Source organism: Onychomys torridus, chromosome 18, assembly GCF_903995425.1.
Source record: "Onychomys torridus chromosome 18, mOncTor1.1, whole genome shotgun sequence".
In the NCBI taxonomy this organism is placed as follows: Eukaryota; Metazoa; Chordata; class Mammalia; order Rodentia; family Cricetidae; genus Onychomys; species Onychomys torridus.
Window position 1 is genome coordinate 55,768,705 of NC_050460.1, and position 18,341 is coordinate 55,787,045.

The window sequence follows — 18,341 nt, forward strand, 5'->3', positions numbered from 1 at the left end:
ACTAAATGTTATTTAAATATTGGTGGTTTCTAAGTCTGTCATGGACATTGGGAATTCATCATGGAATTTCTTTTCTAAAAGGTTCTAAATTTGAGATGGAGTACTGATCTTAGTACTGTAGTACTCTATCACTAATTAATTAAAACTGACAAGTTAGATTAGATTTCTAAGATTTCCTGTCATTCTTTGTCATGTGTATATATGCTCATGAATATGCATACATGTATATGGGCACATATATAGGCATGTGTTATGTGTACATATGCAAGCATACATATCATCTTGCATGCATGTGGTAATATTTTGACTCATTAAAATATCTGTTCTCTTATTTTATATTTAAATATTTATTTATCTTTTTGTATATACATTTATTTTTATATTGATTTTTTTCCTATTTTGGGGAGTGGATTGGAGTTTATTTTACCCTACCTCAAACAATTTCCAAAGCAATGTGCTAATAAATCATATATTTGGTATATGCTGCATGGTGTTTTAGGGTAAAATAAATTGTATCTTATGTGACAGAAGAAAATATTATCCATTAATAAATTCTCTATATTTAGCAAACCAAAGTTCATTTTCGAGTCACATAGACATGACTGCTACATGAACTCTCCTGGCCTTGTGGAAAATGAGATCAGAGTATTCTGTGTCTATTCAGAAAATCCCTGGGCTGTGTGGGAATATATGTCCATTCATATCTTATTCAGTGAAGACCAGTAGTCTGGACATTTATATGGTCCAAGGCAATGCAAACATACCAATGTTTCCTGAACTTAACTCTGTAACTATATGAAAATTTAATTATTATTAAAAAAATCAAAACTGTGATATTATGATGCAATTGGTCAAAGAAAGATCTATACTTTATAAGAATAGGAATATTTAACATACATATTGGGTTTTGCCTAAATTTTGGCATATTTAAAATGTTTCTGGTAAAGAAAGATGAATCTTTTTATTATAAAATTCTTAAAGCATTAGTGCTGTTTATGTTGAAACACTTGCACTGGAATTTGATGCTCATCATGACATTTCTACCATTGACCTTAAAATCATTCTAAAATACTAACTCTTAAGTGACAATTTGCTCAATATTTCCAACGCTGTCATAAATGTGTGTTCTTGAAGGGTCACTAAGTTATTTAGCAATAGCATTTACATATATGTTATAGATTTAAAAGGTTCCTGTTGTAAGAAAAATATGTGAATGTCAAAAAATGTTCTGTTGCAGTAAGAGGTTAACAGCAGAACAGAGCAGGGTGAGCTGAAGTGTGTCCTGTGACATGACAGGTCCATGCGAGGCAGTAAAGGTCAGCTCTAGGACACACTGCCTCCATCTACAGTCAGTTTCTTGTGAGAGGCTCAGCCCCTGTTGCTCTGAGATGATAAGAACCTCTCTGGTGTTACTGTAGCTGGAGAACCATGTGTGCCGATTTCCAGTAAACATTATCTGACATGGAAAATCATTGTAGCCTCCCAAAATTGGTCAAAGCAAATGGTATCATCTGGAATTAATTGTTTTACTACAGTTGCATAAGCACCTGCAGGGTGACAAGTTAATATTCATGGAAGTATTATGTCGTCACAGTGCTGACGTGTGAATGTATTAAGAAGTGTACCTCACAAATCTACAGTTGATGGAAGAGAATAAATTGAAGGAAAATGCAAGCACAAAGAGAGAAGTGAATAATGGAAAATATGAACCAGAAGGAAGAATTGCATTGTTACTAAACATATATATGTCAAAGCCCATGCACTTGCATCACAGGAGCCTGGAGTCATGAGTAAAATGTGTTAGGTAGCAATACAGAAACACACTCAGAGAACATAAAGATAATGTGAATTTTAAAGTATTAGAATTTGATAAAATTATAAGAATACACTAAATACTGGTAAACATTCACTTATTGTGAAACTGTAAGCTTACTACTTTTTATCATCTTTAGATTAATAACTGAATTTCATCAAAACTGATACTGTTATTTAAGAAAAGAAGAGTTTTCAAGGATGTTGGTCAAGATGTAATCTTTCATAAATCATTTTTTTAATTAACATAGTTCCTCAATCAACTTAACCTACATTCTAGGCATGTCAAAGCCCCATTGGAAGATATCAGAGCATAGACTCCTGGCTCTTTATGGGTTAATAGATTTGATTATTTAAAAAATCAATAGACAAAAAAGTCAATCTCAATAGTACTCCTCTCTTATTGTTCTGAGATGAAAAGAGTACACCAACCTGATCCCCAAAACATGGGCACGGAAGTGCACACAACCCTCAACACACACTGTGTTGCAGGTTCAGAGGAAAAGCATCCATTTTGAAGAAATTTGAAATATGCACAAATAACCACAAGAGGGGGGGGGGAAATCTACTGATGAAAGCTTGTGGTTTAAAGTATGCCCACTTTTATATAGTTATTTTCTCTTTCTATACAGAAAATTTAAAATGCTAGGTCTTATTTTTTCCCAAATTAACACATGTGACAATCCCCCTGCTCTGCCCTCTGTGATTAATACTTAGCAAAAGACCTAGGAAACCCTTCTTAAACACATTGAACACCATACTATGCTAATATTTTAGAGAAAGCACACATAAGCACACTTGTTTCCTGTATCACCCAGATCCAGATTCCTTGCATCCCCTTTCATTTCCTCCAGCTCCTTCCTTGTTCACTGGGTAAGCAGTAACCCAAGGACATTACATCATGTCCATCTTTTCCCCAAACAGCAGTGAATGGTGTCTTACCATTGAAGGGGGATGAACAAAACTGTGAAAGGTTTCCAATGCTGTGCTAATTATCCTAGTTCTGAATTTTAAAAAATTCCTCTATAGTATAATTTTCTCTAGACTATTTGACACGCACAAGTGTTAAGTTTACATATATTTTCTAGCAAATCATCTAAAATATTTTAATTACAATATTGTGTTTTCCTTTGAAGAATTTTACAGTATTAAAATGAGACAGAAAAAGCAAGCCTAATATTTATGGGTAATGAATAATGCATCACCAATTTTATTCCTGTTTTACATTGAAAGTGAGAACAACCCAGTAGCATGCATATGTTCAGTTTATTGCTACAAATGAAGTGACTATAAAATTTTACAGCTGAAATTCTAGGCTCCAATTTTCCTTTCTTCCTATTATTTCTTGTATCTTGGATCCAATACAACACAGAAAGTTTTATATCAAATGACCGGCAGAAGTACATTCAATTAGCTTGCTTCCTGCTCTGTCTTACTGTAGTCTTTCCTGTTTTACATTAATTGTGCTAACACTTCAGTGTTATGTGGTCCACATTGTTGGATGGCTTTGGTTGCTTGTGAGTGAATGCTACTCAAATATCTCCTTTCCTTGAGGAGTCTTTAATATAATGACATGCATTTGTAATAAATTTAAAAACTTAATTTTCAGGCCAATGAACTAAAAAGTCCATTGTATGATCACCATTTTAAATGATATATTTTCTTTCAAAGACAAAAGATCCAGAACTCCACCTTTTCCTGAATGACTACACCTCGGTCTTCACTGTTACACCCACCGGCATCACCCGTTACCTAACCCTGCTTCAGCCTGTGGACAGGGAGGAACAGCAAACATACACCTTTCTGGTAAAATATTTCATATGTTTATATTCTCACAGTTGAAACTGATTTTGAAGTTGATAAGATCAATGATTTGTGGGTAAAAACATGCCATGTGAGGAAGAAGAGAAAGTATCAATACATTCATTTTTCCCTTTTACTCTATAAATGTGTGCCATTGGAGAATGTGCCATTGGAGAATAGTGTTATTATTTACTCACTACAGAAAAATATTTTCAATCTTTGCATTACAGGAGTGAATGATATAAAATGAAACCCAGCAAATAAAGCATTGTTTTAACTACTGTGGTGTGGATGCATTTTCAATTTCAGTGCTGTCTGAAGCAGGTGGTTCTCAACTAGCAATGATGTCCCTCCTCCAGAGAGCACATGTTGATGTGTGGAGGGTGCTCCTAGCATACTCTGGCGGAAACAGTGACTACCGTTAGATATCCATCCCACAGTGCACACAGGAGCCCAGCACCAGAGAGTATCTGCACTAGAATGTCAGTAATACTGAGACAGAGACCTTGGGTTTGACTTATTAGAGGAGAAATGAAGGTCATTAGAGTTGTGGTTTGTAGCCATTTATCACGGTATAGGAGATAAATGCACCATCTATCATAGAGATCAAAGCAAGTTTAATTATATCCAAATTCCCAAACGAAGCAAAAGAGAAAAGTGGATTATACAAGGGCACATGTTATGAGGCTTACTTAGGAGTTCATTCTGGAAGAGCCCACTTTGCAGATGACTGCAGCTTCCAGAATGCCCCAAATGATAATTACAACTCAGATATGTAGTCGATTTTCAAAGTCATTTAGGCAAGATAGCCAACAGATGGCTGCAGCACTCCTGAGTGTTAGGTACTTCTAAAGTGTCAATAAGGTAATTAAGATATCTTGAGTAATGAATGTTGAATCATTTATATCACCATTTTACACATTGATAGAATATTACATCGCATGTCCAGGGCCTTCAGTTTCTTAAGTAAGATAAGAACGCCAATTGTGAAATAATTGTCTTGTATGCAAATTCTATAATCATGAGGAACATTTTCCAGTTATACATTAGGGAATAAATTTACCTGAGACTAGAGATGTAGCTCAGTTAGTGGGGCACTTGTCCAGCATGCACGAGGTGCTAGACTCAGTCCCCATCTTTGCATAAATCAAATGTGATGGCGGTGCATGCCTATCATCCCAATATTTAGGAGGTGGGAGTAGGAACAGGAAACGATCAAATTCAAAGTCATCCTCAACTATATAACGAGTCTGAGGTCCGATGGAACTATAGGACTCCTGTCTCAAAAACAACAGCAACAAATATATTAACTTTGAAGGGTCAGCAATGTCATTGGTCCAATGTAAGCTTCTAAAACCTTTCCATATCTCATTATTTAAAAATCCCTGTAACCATATGTGGAGTCCTCAGTCATTGCTTCTTAAGAGAAATTTTGAAACACTTTGGATATTTGTCATTTATATCTTACTATTTCGTTTTATTGAAAGCTTAGCATATTTAAAAATCACATAAAAAGTATTAGCTTGCTGGAGTACCCTCTTTACTCTTACGTTTATGTGACTTCTCCACTAAGTATGTTGTTTCTCCACAGATAACAGCATTTGATGGTGTACAAGAAAGTGAACCAGTTGTGGTCAATATCCGAGTGATGGATGCAAATGATAACACACCAACCTTCCCGGAAATCTCCTATGATGTCTATGTTTACACAGATATGAGTCCTGGGGACAGTGTCATTCAGGTAACTCCGCTGAATGTGTGATGTACTTGCAGCAGGCCTTTCCAGAGCATCACACACTGCTCCCCCAGGAAATGAAAATTATCTTCAGACTTACAAATGGCTTTAGAGATTTTCTAGTTGATGTTAGTGTTTTAAATAAAAATAAACATCCTGGGCTGGCAACAGGATGGCTCAGTGGGTAATAACACTTCATGCACAAAACCACATGTCTTATGTTTGATGCCCAGAAACCAGGATAGAAGGACTGAACCACGACAAGAATGTGCGCACATGCATTTATACACACACACACACACACACACACACACACACACACACACACACGCACACGGCACACAAACACACATGCATGCACGCGCACACACACACAAACACTGAACATATAATAAACACACATATATATGTATATGTGTGTATATATATATATATATATGTATGTATATGAAGTAGTCACTACATATAATTATTTGACTTGCTGATGCTTGTTTTTTAAAATTTTAGCTTACTGAATATGATTAGTGTTCCATCACTTAATTTAAATATTCACATTACCTTTCACTGTCATGGAAATGGGCTAAGCTTCCTTTGTTGACATATATAAAAGATTGCATTAATAAATCGGTGGGTTACAATATTAGATATTGCATGTCTAGATTAAAGTCAAATTATCACAGGAGAGGAATTTTATATTAGATAGTAAATGGTTCTTTCAAGAACGTGCATATCAGACAAAATTATGCCCTTAATTTGTTTGGTTTTTTCACATTTTACGTGCTCACATTTAAATAATTTACAAGCCAGTTTGCAAATTCTTTTAGTATTCTGACTATTTGGAATACAGGTATAAAGACTTGATAATATCAATCAATGAAGATTTTTATGAATCCAAAGTGTAGTTGATTCTCATATTTACCAAGCAATCTCTTCAACATTTTTCTGGGGAGCTAGTTAGGAAGACAGCCTCTAAGCTTCACTGTAGAGTGTCTGAATTGCCTCTCAAAGGGCAACACATAGGTGATTAGTGAACTCAGTTCACTGGGTTCAGCTGTGCAATCATGAAGAGACCTAGACCTTGTCCGACCCTGAGGGTTAGACCTGATTAGATTAAGTCACTTTCAGGCCAGGGAGGCCACAATCCTGTATACTCATTACAGGATCTGGCAACAAATTATTGTAAATTACTTACACACTCGGAGTAATGACAAAATAAGTAGTGTTAAATGTTGGTGCATAGTTTGTCATGAGACAGATAGGTCAAGGTTTTTGAAAACTGGCCAGATGCCTCGCCTGTGGATGCAGTGTGGTCTTCATGGCGTTTCTGGCCCTTCATTTAATGTCGTCTCTAGCCTCCATCCCCAACTGTCCCATTTTCGTTTCCTTGAATTACTTCTTCCTGTAGCATGAATCTTAAATGGTCTTACTAATAAAAACAAACTCAAGGCCAGGTATTGGGGTGAATGCTGGAAAATCAGAGAAGCAGAACAAGCCACAGCTTCCTCACCTCGCCAGTTCCTCAGCTGATCCTGTTTCCTCAGACTGGAAGCTTCTGAGTCCTCATCCAGAATGAATCTCAGCTGAACTGCTACTCAACAGTCTAAAAGCTTAACCAGCCTAGTTCCTGGTCCTCACGCCTTAAATTCCTTATTTCCTTTCTGCCATCACTTCCTGGAATTAAAGGCATGTGTCACCATGCCTGACTGTTTTCAGTGTGGCCTTGAACTCAGAGATCCAGACGGATTTCTGCCTCTGGAATGCTAGGATTAAAGGCATGAGTGTCACCATTTTCTAGTGTTTGTATCTAGTGGCTGTTCTGTTCTCTGACCCCAGATAAGTTTATTAGAGTAAATAATACTTTGGGGAACACAATAACACCACATTTCCCCGTTTTAGTTTAAAATTTAAAAACTTATAACTAATACAAGAAAAACTATTCAATAAGTATATACAATATATACAGTCAAGAATTAATTAACAGTGTCTAGTCCATTAACATTTGACAGATTCAGACAAAAAACTTCATTATGTATATTAACAATGTCCAGTCCAGTAACATATGATAAACTCAGTTAAAAATTTTTCATTACTTATCCTATGTAAAACAAGTAGTTCCTTTTTAAAAGTAGATTTAATAATCTCCCTTTTTATCTTATCATATCCATATTCTCTCTTTTTTCTTTTCATAATAGATTCAATAATCTACCTTTTGTCATTTTTATATCTTCCCCTTTTCTTTTTAGAGTAGATTCAATGATCTACCCAGTTATCCTATTATTTCTTTATCTTTTTTCTCAGAGTAAATTCAATGGTCTACCTCATCTTCCTCTTGACCACTTCATTCCTGGATGGTTTTCACGCTTGGCTGTCTGCTCTGTGCTCTCTCACTTTCTTTTTCTCCTAAGCCATCACCCTTTTGTTTCGGTTGTCAGTGGTTTGCTGGGAAGAATCAAGTCACGCCTAAGCTTGCATCTTGGAAGCAGAACACTTCATCACCAACAGTCTGATGTGGTGTGGAAATGTTTCTACCAGGATGTCAGCTGACTCTGTGTGTCCATACACACATATAGATCCATGTGCACATAGGCATACATATATACATGCACACAGGCATACACATACATGCACACACATGAACTACAAAGACAAGCACAGGAATAAACATATGCATGCTTGTATGTTCAAATACAAACACCTCTGCACATCTACAGTTATGTGTAACAACTGTGTATCTATACTCACACACCTGTGCATGTTCACAGGCACACACAACACCTGTGCATGTATACACACACACACACACACACACACACACATACACATACCTGTGCAGGTATGCAAACATGTAAATGTTCATGCACATACAACCTGTGCATGTATGTGTATACACACACACACACACACACACACACACACACACACACACATACACACACACTTCTGTCCATGTGCCCAGACATATACACATGTATTTATACTCCATGTGTACCTTATCCTCTATTTAAGAGCCAGAAATTTTCTTGTTTTCCTCTTTTCCTCGCCTCAGATCCAAACTTTCAGAGTTCATCACCTCTTTCTCTATATTTGCTTCTGCAATGCCAGCATGTGCCAGGAATATTTCCTCTGCAAGAAATGTGTGTTCTGATGAACCACCATTATCCACTTACACTCTGCACTATGAACAGGAAGCCATATATTCCCTCTTTTCTTCAGTCTGGGATTTACTGGGGTCATATGAAAAGGAACGCTGCAATTGTGTGTGAGAATCTTTCTGTATGTCCTCTACGTCCATGATCATAAAGGAAAGGTTTTGTACGGATCCGTAAACTTCCTTCACATATTGTGTGGCACCTCTCCTATGGAGGGGTTAGTTCCAGCTCATTTATTTAGAGAACAGACCTATAATTAGTTCATTTGCTTATCCGTAGTACCTGTGTGTGGCAGTTGATTAACAGAGTAGGTGCTGAGTGTATGTATTTCAGACAAGAGACCAACAGAAACCAGACTGTGTGAATGGAAGTGCAGAATGGGGACTTGTTAGCTTGTCCCCTTTATTTCTAGTCAATCTGTGGACCAGGCACAGTTTTATTTTAAAAGGCATCTTTCAAAGGTAGCAGATAAGGGAATGACAATTATTTTCATGTTTTTATTTAATTAGACCTGATTCTCATCTCTATAATGATGTAATTAGAAATAAAAGTAAGTTTATATAGAAAACCAGCCAGCAGGGAATGGGAAAGTTTAACTAAGAAAACGATAGTAATTATGTGGTGAAGCATAGCTCAAAAATGTTTGCCCTCAGGGATCAAAAGCTTATTTCCGGCATTTGAGGTCTACAAAAGTTAATTTCCCTTATGTATCTGTTTCTAAAACAGATCTTGCTTTGCATTTAAAGATTTATATTGTGTGCATTTCCCTGAACCATGCAGATTATGAAGACAGACTGTTGTTTGTGTCTATATGCCTTCAAGTTTTTCTTAATTATTTAAAAGCCAAGAATTTAAGGTTCATAATTAGTATTTGTAATGTTGTTCCTGGTGTGTGCTGAAAGAACTGAGTGTAAATCATCCAGCAAGAGACTAGAGATAAAAATGAAATTGATTCCCCAGGGATAGAACAGTTGAAAGCAAAGCAAAGGGATTCAGAACCCCAGTCTGTAAATGCCATGTGGGGTTCTGACCCATTTCTCTACTCCCTTGTCTCACCATTGACACCCCCAGCCTGCCAGAAATCAGCCACTTGGCTTGTTGCTTAATAACCTGATGTCATGTGAGTGAAGGTCTTAGGAGGCAAAGGTGAGAGCCAGCAACCTCCCAGTTACAAGTTCATTTATTGTAATGTCGCTGTCTATATGTCTAAGCCTGTTTCGCCTGTAGGAGCTCAGGGCTATCTCTGAGTGCAGTGTTTTTATTAGATGGTGGCTGTCCTAGCCTACAGGAAGTAGATAGGTTGCACATAAAGAGTGAAGCCAGAACTATCTCAAACCTTTCAGTTATGAACTACAGCTGTGGATTTATGTGTCGGCCTTATTCTTGAATGCTGTTAACAGACCATCATGAATCTTGCATGAATGAGTAATGAACCAAACTTTGGGGAGTATTATCTTAAAGTAGCTCTTTAGCTTTTGTATCTAGGCTGGAATCTAAATGTTATACTCAGAATTCTTTTGGTCTTCAGTCTAGGCTGACCATGAACTCACTGTCACAGATTATGTCATTGACTTCCTGATACTCATGGCTCCACATATCAAATGCTGGGATTACAGAGAGGTGCCACCATGTTGAGTTTCTGTAGTGCTGATAGGGAATCCAAGGCTTAGTGCATGCTAGACAAGCACTGTGTAAGCTAAGCTATATCTCCAGCTATTCATTATGTTGCCTTACTCTGTTCATTCTCCTCATTGACAAAATTATCTGGATGGATGCATCAGTGCATGTGTCTACAGCTAAAGTGATTCATCTTCTTTGTGTCTGCCTTTATCTCTGAACTGTATGACCTAAACTTCACTCATGCCACACTACTACATTCACATGTAACCACACATCTCATCGGTGTACCATTAAATGTCAAACTCGAAAGCTTTTCTTTTAGTCCTCAATCTGTGTGACACCTGTTAAGGATCAGGTAGATAGAAGATCTTCCTGGATAATTAGAATGCTGTGGCTCTGTTAGGATTCTCAGTACTCAAAGGCAGGTGCAAATACGCATTCCTGCAGAGATGGATATTATGAGCACAGGTGTAATAACTGCCTGAGGCGTTTGGATACCATTTCTACTTGGAGGGAGGTTCAAAATGGTAGGAGAGTGAAATATTTGCTTTCCTTTTACTATATTAAATATATATTGCCTTGTTCTCCCAACACTGTTATTGTTAAGGGCTTTTCTGTTGTTTTGTAGCAGACTTTGGTTCTTGTAAGGCAACACTTCTGTAAAAGAGTTTTTACTTAGCCATCACCTTTCCCAGGGTTCCTGCTTTGCTTAGCTTTTGAGTCTGCATGTTTCAGAGTGCATTACCTTGTACAAGTTAAGACTGCTGTGTGTGTGTCAGTTAATCTGTCAATTGGTCTGGGAAGAATTACCTTGGATAGAAAAGTAGTTTAGATTTGGCTTTTCAAATCTGGAGTTTCCTCAAAAAAAAGTAAAATATCCTGGTCCAGGTGGGCTGTTGATGCTTATGAGAGGGATTTGATGAAAGCCTAGTTTAACAACTCTTTATTTAATATAATAAAAATGTAAGCTGAATGTGAGAGAATTCAAGAGCATCTGAGCTCTTCAGGTCTCTGTCTCCAGTCTCAGAGTCAGTAAATATTTTGTGAATCAGTAAAATTCTAATAAATGATTTGAAATTGTCAGAGAAAAGGATCCAAGCACTTGAAACATGAGTGGCAAGTGCTAACTTATACTTAAGCATCTAACTCATGATAGATGTATAACTGGGTGCTATACATTGTATCCTCTACATGAGGAGCCCATCGTCTTTGATTGTTACAATATACTGAATAGTTGAGGCATAGTTGTAGCCTGGTATACGTTTAAGCTTCAGAAACTTAATTTGTCCAATCAGCAGAAATAATATTGGATCCAAAGACTCCAACTTTGAGATCCTGTGTTTCAGACACAGGACCAAGTTCATGCAGCTTCGAGAAAGATTGCAAGACCAGATATCTCATATATTAATGGCAATAGGACCTCTAGGTGACACTTTTTTGTTCTTCTAAGATGTATGGTCACAGAACATAAGGTCTTTTTTTAAAAATTATTATTTCTATCACCATAAAATTAAGTCTGTGATGCCTGGAGCATAAAAGTAGATCGTAAAATAGTATCATCCCACAATACATTTCAGCCAGAAAACAATTGGAATTTCCTGCTTATCACCCTCAGGCAGCTTTCATTTAGTTTTATAATATTTACATTTCACAAAAAAATGTTTCTGTCTTCTACTGGTTATAGATTTTATTGCTATTGGCAGAAACCCTCAATGTGTTTCTTCCCTAATTATAGCATACCTTCTCCTGGTGACTCTGTCTACATGGATAATTATTAACCTTATTGAGGCTTGGTTATTTTCCCAGCTCACATTTCTGTCCTGGAGATTAACATCTACTCATTTTTATTGGCTGCCTAAGGAAAAAAGAATTCTTTATTACAACAAAGAGTTGAGGCACATACTATAGACCTTTAGCAAAACATCCTTCAGTTATTGTACTTACCATGTGATTTTCTCAACTTTACCAGCATATCTCTCAGGTGATTCTGGTTTTGTCTGCTGGGTTGGCATAATCAGACACCATCCTGCATGTATAAAGTTTTGTTATCCAGAGAGATAGAGAATCAGTACTGTAGTACAAGCCATTTTTGTCTGAGGAGGAAGCTCAGTGTGGAATGATCCAAGCCACACCAGAGGTGTCTGTGCCAATGAGCATATCCCAGTGTAGAACTCATAGGAAAAGTTTAGGTGGGCATTTCTCCTTCTAGATACTAGTGAAGAAATGTCAGCCCTCTGCCATCAAATAGCTATGAATTGTGAACTTGCTTCTAGCTGCCCTTTCATAAAGAAGAACATGCTGTCATCTGTTCTGGCTTGCTGAAAATTCATCATGAACTAGATATTGAGTTCTGTTAACTAATCTTCCCATATTTATTGAAACTATCATATTATCTGATTCTCATTGACATCATTATTATATACAATGTTAGAAGATCTCTTTATATTTAGTTTTTGAAGTACTTTTTGTAGAGTAGTTGATTAAAGAGAAGTGTTGGGATATTTTTAATCCCCTACAACAACATGTATATGTTTTACTCCTGGCTTTTATTGTGTGTGAGAAGTAGTCATATAACTTAAATAATTTCTTTTTTTTTTCTAAGTTGAATTTTTATTCTTCTTGCTTTCAAAGTTTTCTTTTCATTTTCCACAATCTATGAAGTATGGCTCCATCTGTGTTTTTATACTGTTTGGGATACTTAAGTGTTTGAATATTCATGTTTAATGTTTATTGGCTGAGCTCAATTCACATAAACTCCTCCTATGGCCTTATTGCACTGACTGCTTGGACCCTACCTCTGGCCTGGATAGCCAAGCATTAGCAAGAATCCCAGGTCAGAGAGAGATTCCATCCTGGAATTCTGATCAAGGTCTTCCACCCCTGCCCCTGTCACCTGGTCAAAGATGCCCTCCTACCTTTGATGTCTCCTGTTAACAAGTTTCCAGCTTTTGTCTTCTTCCCTCTGTTCTTCAACTCTAAATTCCTTCTTGATGTCCCTTGGAGTTGAGCTGAGCTGAGTTGGCCTTCTCTGACTATGTGTAGAAGTCTGCACAACTATCCCAAGAATTCTAGGTAAAGATTCCCATTCCATTCTAACACCTGATATAGTTTTTATTTCCCTCAATAATATCTGATTTATTACTTGTTCATTTATATGTTTAACTTGAACATTATATTCACTCTAGAGTTTCAATTTTGATCCTCAAAAATAAAATTTTTAAAATCATATCTAGACTCATCTGCTTGATGTGGTTTTGCTTCAGCTTGTGTAACTCACCAAGGCTGCACGGTTTGGTCATCAACTCTAATTTACAGTCTTTAATGTCACTTTTCATGAGAAGTTTCTGCATCTGCCTTACTTCAGGGCATGGGATTTTCAGGCATCTTCTGGGAGGGAGCTTATCTGCTATGGTAAACCACCATTGCCTAAAGTCTTGTCTCCAACAGGCTTGACTTTGCTATAAAAGATTAATTTCAGCTGGGGAATCTCAGTCAGGCCAGATGTAAATGAAGGAATGGAATTTTGAAGATGGAAAATCCTCTGAAAGGAAAAGATACAGAATATTACTGTACTCTTGTTTCAATGGAGAAATTATATCTCTTTTTAGTGACGTAATCAGAATGGATAATTTCAAGTGGTAAGTATATGTTAAATGGGTTTTTGTAAAGGGAATATTCTGTGTTTTGAGATAACCACAATCTAGTATAATAATTTTATGATTTAAACTTTATATTATTCAGTAGTATATGCCTTAAAAAACTATACAATAATAGAGTATTAGGATACAAAATTTTGCTCTATTGAATTAAAATAAACAAAGAAACTACTATCTGAGAAAGTTAGAACATTATAAGTCCCTTAATGTAAAGGCAATTCTGTGACCTACAATGTCATTCCTGAGGAATTATTTTCCTTATTTTCTCACAAACAGACCAAACAAGAAACAATGGGTGAAATACAGAATTCTTGTCTATTAAAATTCAAAACAGAAAATGGAGTCTCAGCATGACTTGGTTGGAAGCAGGCAGAAACACAATACAATCTTTTTGTCTACCTTGGTCCCTTTTGGTCTATTGTTTGATTGAAATTTGTCTCCTGTTAAGATTCAAATAAATAATGCTCTCGGGGGATCTGAAATTCTAAGGAAAATAGAAGCATCCTCAGTGAAAATCACATATTATATACATATAAAAATCTCTTAGATTTTATGTTAATATTCTAACAGTCTGTCTCCACTAGTTAGGAGTCTCTAGAGCACAACCACTTCATCATTAATAATAACAATTTGTGCTACATAATTTAGAAAATACTTTTTATCACACCAAACAATTATAAGAATTTTAAGTTCTCAACAAATAATCTTCATTCTTTGTTGTTTTGTTTACTTTTCATCATTTGTCCAGAACTTTCCATCTCTGTATATACTCTGTTACCTAAATCAGGTGTGCAAAGTTTTGATTCATATTTTCAAGTATAGAGGACTTCATCCATAATTTCATACTCATAGGTAAGTCCTCTGGGGACTGGACCGATGACTCAGCACTTAAGAGTTCTTGCTGCTCTTGCAGGAGACCCAAATCAAGTTCCCAGCACTTACATGGCAGCTTTGGATTCCAATTCCAGGGTATCTGTTACTCCCTTCTGGCCTCCGAAAGTACCACACATGCATGTGGTACACATATATACATGGAAGCAGGCACTGAGAAGATAAAAACAAATTAAAATCTTATTAAAAATGGCCTGTATGTGTCAATGAGAAGACTCAGCCAGTAATGGCACCTACCATCATGCGAGAGCACTAGAGTTCAATCGATGAATCCCATATTGGGAAAAGAAGAGAACCAAATTCTAAAGGCTGCCCTCTGACCTCCACAAGCATGGTATGGCACATGTACCCACACATATACACTCACATATGCATACAAATAATTAAATAAAGGTAAAGTTAAAAAATAAACATTAAAATAATTCTCTTCCATTATTTGCCTCTTGTAGCCATATTTCCTAACTAAAAGCATGTCAGTCTCCCCAAATTTCCAAACCCCAAATACCAAAACCAACACTAACCAACCATGATGGAGGAAACAGTATAGAGACTCCTCTGCATGTTGTGCGTGTCTTATGAGAGTCCTGTGAGTTGCACGTGTTGTTCGATAGTCCCTTGTGTGCTGTACATGTCATATGAATCAACACTTTCCTCTTTTACTTCTGGCACAGGGGTTTTCAAAGACTTACTGCAGTCTAGGGAATGTTTTGTCAGCATGCTGGCAGTACCATCTATGGGTTCATTGTGAGCTTCAATTTACAATTCAGTGTCAGCTTCTCCGGAAGTGTTCAGAGCAGTCAATGCATTGCTTCTCAACAGAGATAAGTCCTTAGAAATGCTTCATTAGATATTTGTCATTGTGTAAACACCATAGTCCCCATGAGCAAACAACACAGGGCAAAGGCAAGTGTGTGACATGCACACATGTGAGGCTGTGCTGGCAATGTGGTACAGAAGGAACACACTCTATGGTAACAAGGTGTAAAATGTATAAGCAATGGATATTAGTCTGGCATTTCTGAACAGAATGTTCACACCAGCATCATCCCCCTATAGCAACATTCTGTGTGGCAAGTACCATGGCTCCATGGTCACTTGTCTTTGTAGGTCCATTATAATCTCAGGAGATCCCCATTCATTGATGCAGCCCCTTTATGCTACACATGGGACACAATGTGATGTCTTGTTCTTTATATCTTATTCTTTATATTTTCCTCCTGTCATATCTGCATCTTTCAGATAATGTCTGGAATCTAATCTACCCTATCACTTGTTAGCCTCTTATTATGTTTTAAAATTTAGACATTACAAAATGTCAACATGAATTGATTTGTTTTTTGGGGGGTGGGTGGGCATGTTTTTTTCCTCACCCAACAGTGTATTCCCCAAGAACAGCACTCTGCATCATTTATGAACTCTTGTATTTAGGTTTTCATGTAGCTCCTTCTGCATTGCCTTGGAGCTTTGCAGTATTCATGACTCACTCTGAAGTGAATGATTCCTCTAGATTATGACTCTGCTTCTCAATCAAGTTTACAATATAATTCTGTTAACAACACTATCACGTGGCCTTGTGTAGCATATTTTTATAACTCTCTTCCCATGAAATAATGGAGTATTTTCCAGAATTATTGAACTCAATTTTACATGTTTTAGGATATCATCCATCTACAATTTATTTTTTAAATTTATCTTCATTGTAAGAAGAGCCATAATTGAGCATTAATGGACAAATATTGTTCTAAATGCCACCAAATCTTACTCAAATGGCTCTATAATTTTCTGTACATCTGGTACAAATAGTTAACTTGTATAATAAAGAGAACATTAACAGATATTGTAAGAAGTAAGGCACTTTAAAAATGTGTTCAATTTAAAATTTAGATAAATATAATTTTAAAATATAAAAATTAATACAGAGAAAAAGTCTGCCACTTGAATTTCATCACTCACTATCTTACAGTTTCTCAGCAAAAGTAATACTACTGTCTTCGTTTTAAGATCTCTGACCATTATAATGATTAATTAACCATAGATGGTTAGATGACTTTGTGATCACATTTACCACATACCAAAATATCAGGACACAATCATTCTATACAAAAGTCATGGCATGAGCCAAGAATATAACTGTTATGGACTGTTGAGTCACGGTTGGGTGTCTTTAAGTTTTTGGCATCTTGCTGAAGAAATTGAAACAAAAGCCCACATACATTTGAAAATAATAGAAAGGAAACTTTATTGAAAGCCAAACTATAGGAAAGTCCAGCATATAATGCAAGGAAGCAAGTGGCAGCTTAAGTGAAATAGATTCAGGCCCATGATTATTGTTTGGAACTTCCTCTTCTGCAATTCAGATGAAGGCAGAATCTGATTGCCAAGGGCAGAGTTTGGATGGCTCTCCATTTTGATTGACATATTAAGTTATGTATTGCTCCCCTTGTTCATTCTCATGATGTATATAATTTTAATCATATGTACACCAAATTAGGCATAGGGATAAGATAAAGTTCAGTGGAGGATACAGTTTTGTCTTATTTGCCCCAAACCAGTTCAAGCCTGATTCGCTTTTCTGGTCTCCTATTAGGACGTAAGAAAAGTAAAATGGAGACAGGGATCTGAAGTCAATAGATGCTTATTTGGAAAGGCATGTCTATGCATAGTGCATGAAGGTTAGGGAACAAGGGTGCCAAATGCATTATGGGGAGAGAGGTATGTGCCCAGCACAAACCAAGAAGAAGAGTACATGTGATTACCTTATTCCTCATGATAGTGTGCCTCATATCCAGTTACAAAATTCTCTTCATATATAATTTAGAATTATTATTCATTAAGTGGCATACTTTCAAATTCAATTAGCTTTTTTGAACGTAGAGTTTTTATTTATGTATCAAGAGATTTCAATATCATTCAACCTTGGACATAACTGTATATGAGGCCATCAGTAACTATGACACTTGCTTTAATACTTGGACCTGCATTATCTGTGTGGAAGTTTATCTCTCAGCTCACTGTAGACAGGACCAACAGAAATATCCACAATTCCATGGTTCAGCCTCAGTACTGTGCCTTATAGGAGTCAAGTGTCAACATCACACACACATGGATTGGGAATTGATAAACTACTCAAAAAAAAAAAAAAAAACCAGAGTCTCTCATTATAACTAACCCAGGATGCCCAGGAAGGTATAGCATCAATGATCAAATCAGGCTGGAACCTCTAGAATACATATATTTTAAAAATAACAGAACAGAATTATGGGAGGGTATGCTTAAACTTCATGGAAAGAACTGTAATACAATATGGAAAGGAAATACATATCTCAGTATTCATCATTTAGTTATTAAAAAACTTTTAAAGCTTTAAAAAAGAAGGATTAGTTTTCATTTTATTAGAGCTGTTACACTAGCATCTTCTATAGTCAGTCATTTCCATTTCTACTTTTAATTTATGAGGTAGTTCTCCCCACCACATAATAGAATATGTGTTTTCTACACTCTCACCTAATGACTTTGGACACAAGTCACTATATTGTAATGTCACTGAGCACTTCAGCTGTCAAGATGTCATTGGTTCTTCTATCCAACCCCACAATGTAGACTGCAGCTGAGCCATCCACAGCAAACCTTCACTGAGAATTTAAAAGAAATGTGTTGAGTCTTCAGTTTTATACA

General features: G+C 36.5%; 1 protein-coding gene across 17 annotated transcripts in view; it reads left to right on the forward strand.

The window, feature by feature from the left end:
- Nucleotides 1–18,341, forward strand: part of Pcdh15 (protocadherin related 15) — a 1,427,876-nt gene that overhangs the window by 1,136,992 nt on the left and 272,543 nt on the right. For all 17 annotated transcript variants that reach the window (XM_036167862.1, XM_036167881.1, XM_036167872.1 and 14 more), the window contains 2 exons: nucleotides 3,484–3,618; nucleotides 5,207–5,356. In XM_036167862.1, the coding sequence (XP_036023755.1) occupies nucleotides 3,484–3,618; nucleotides 5,207–5,356 (285 nt within the window). The remainder of the gene's footprint in view (nucleotides 1–3,483; nucleotides 3,619–5,206; nucleotides 5,357–18,341) is intronic.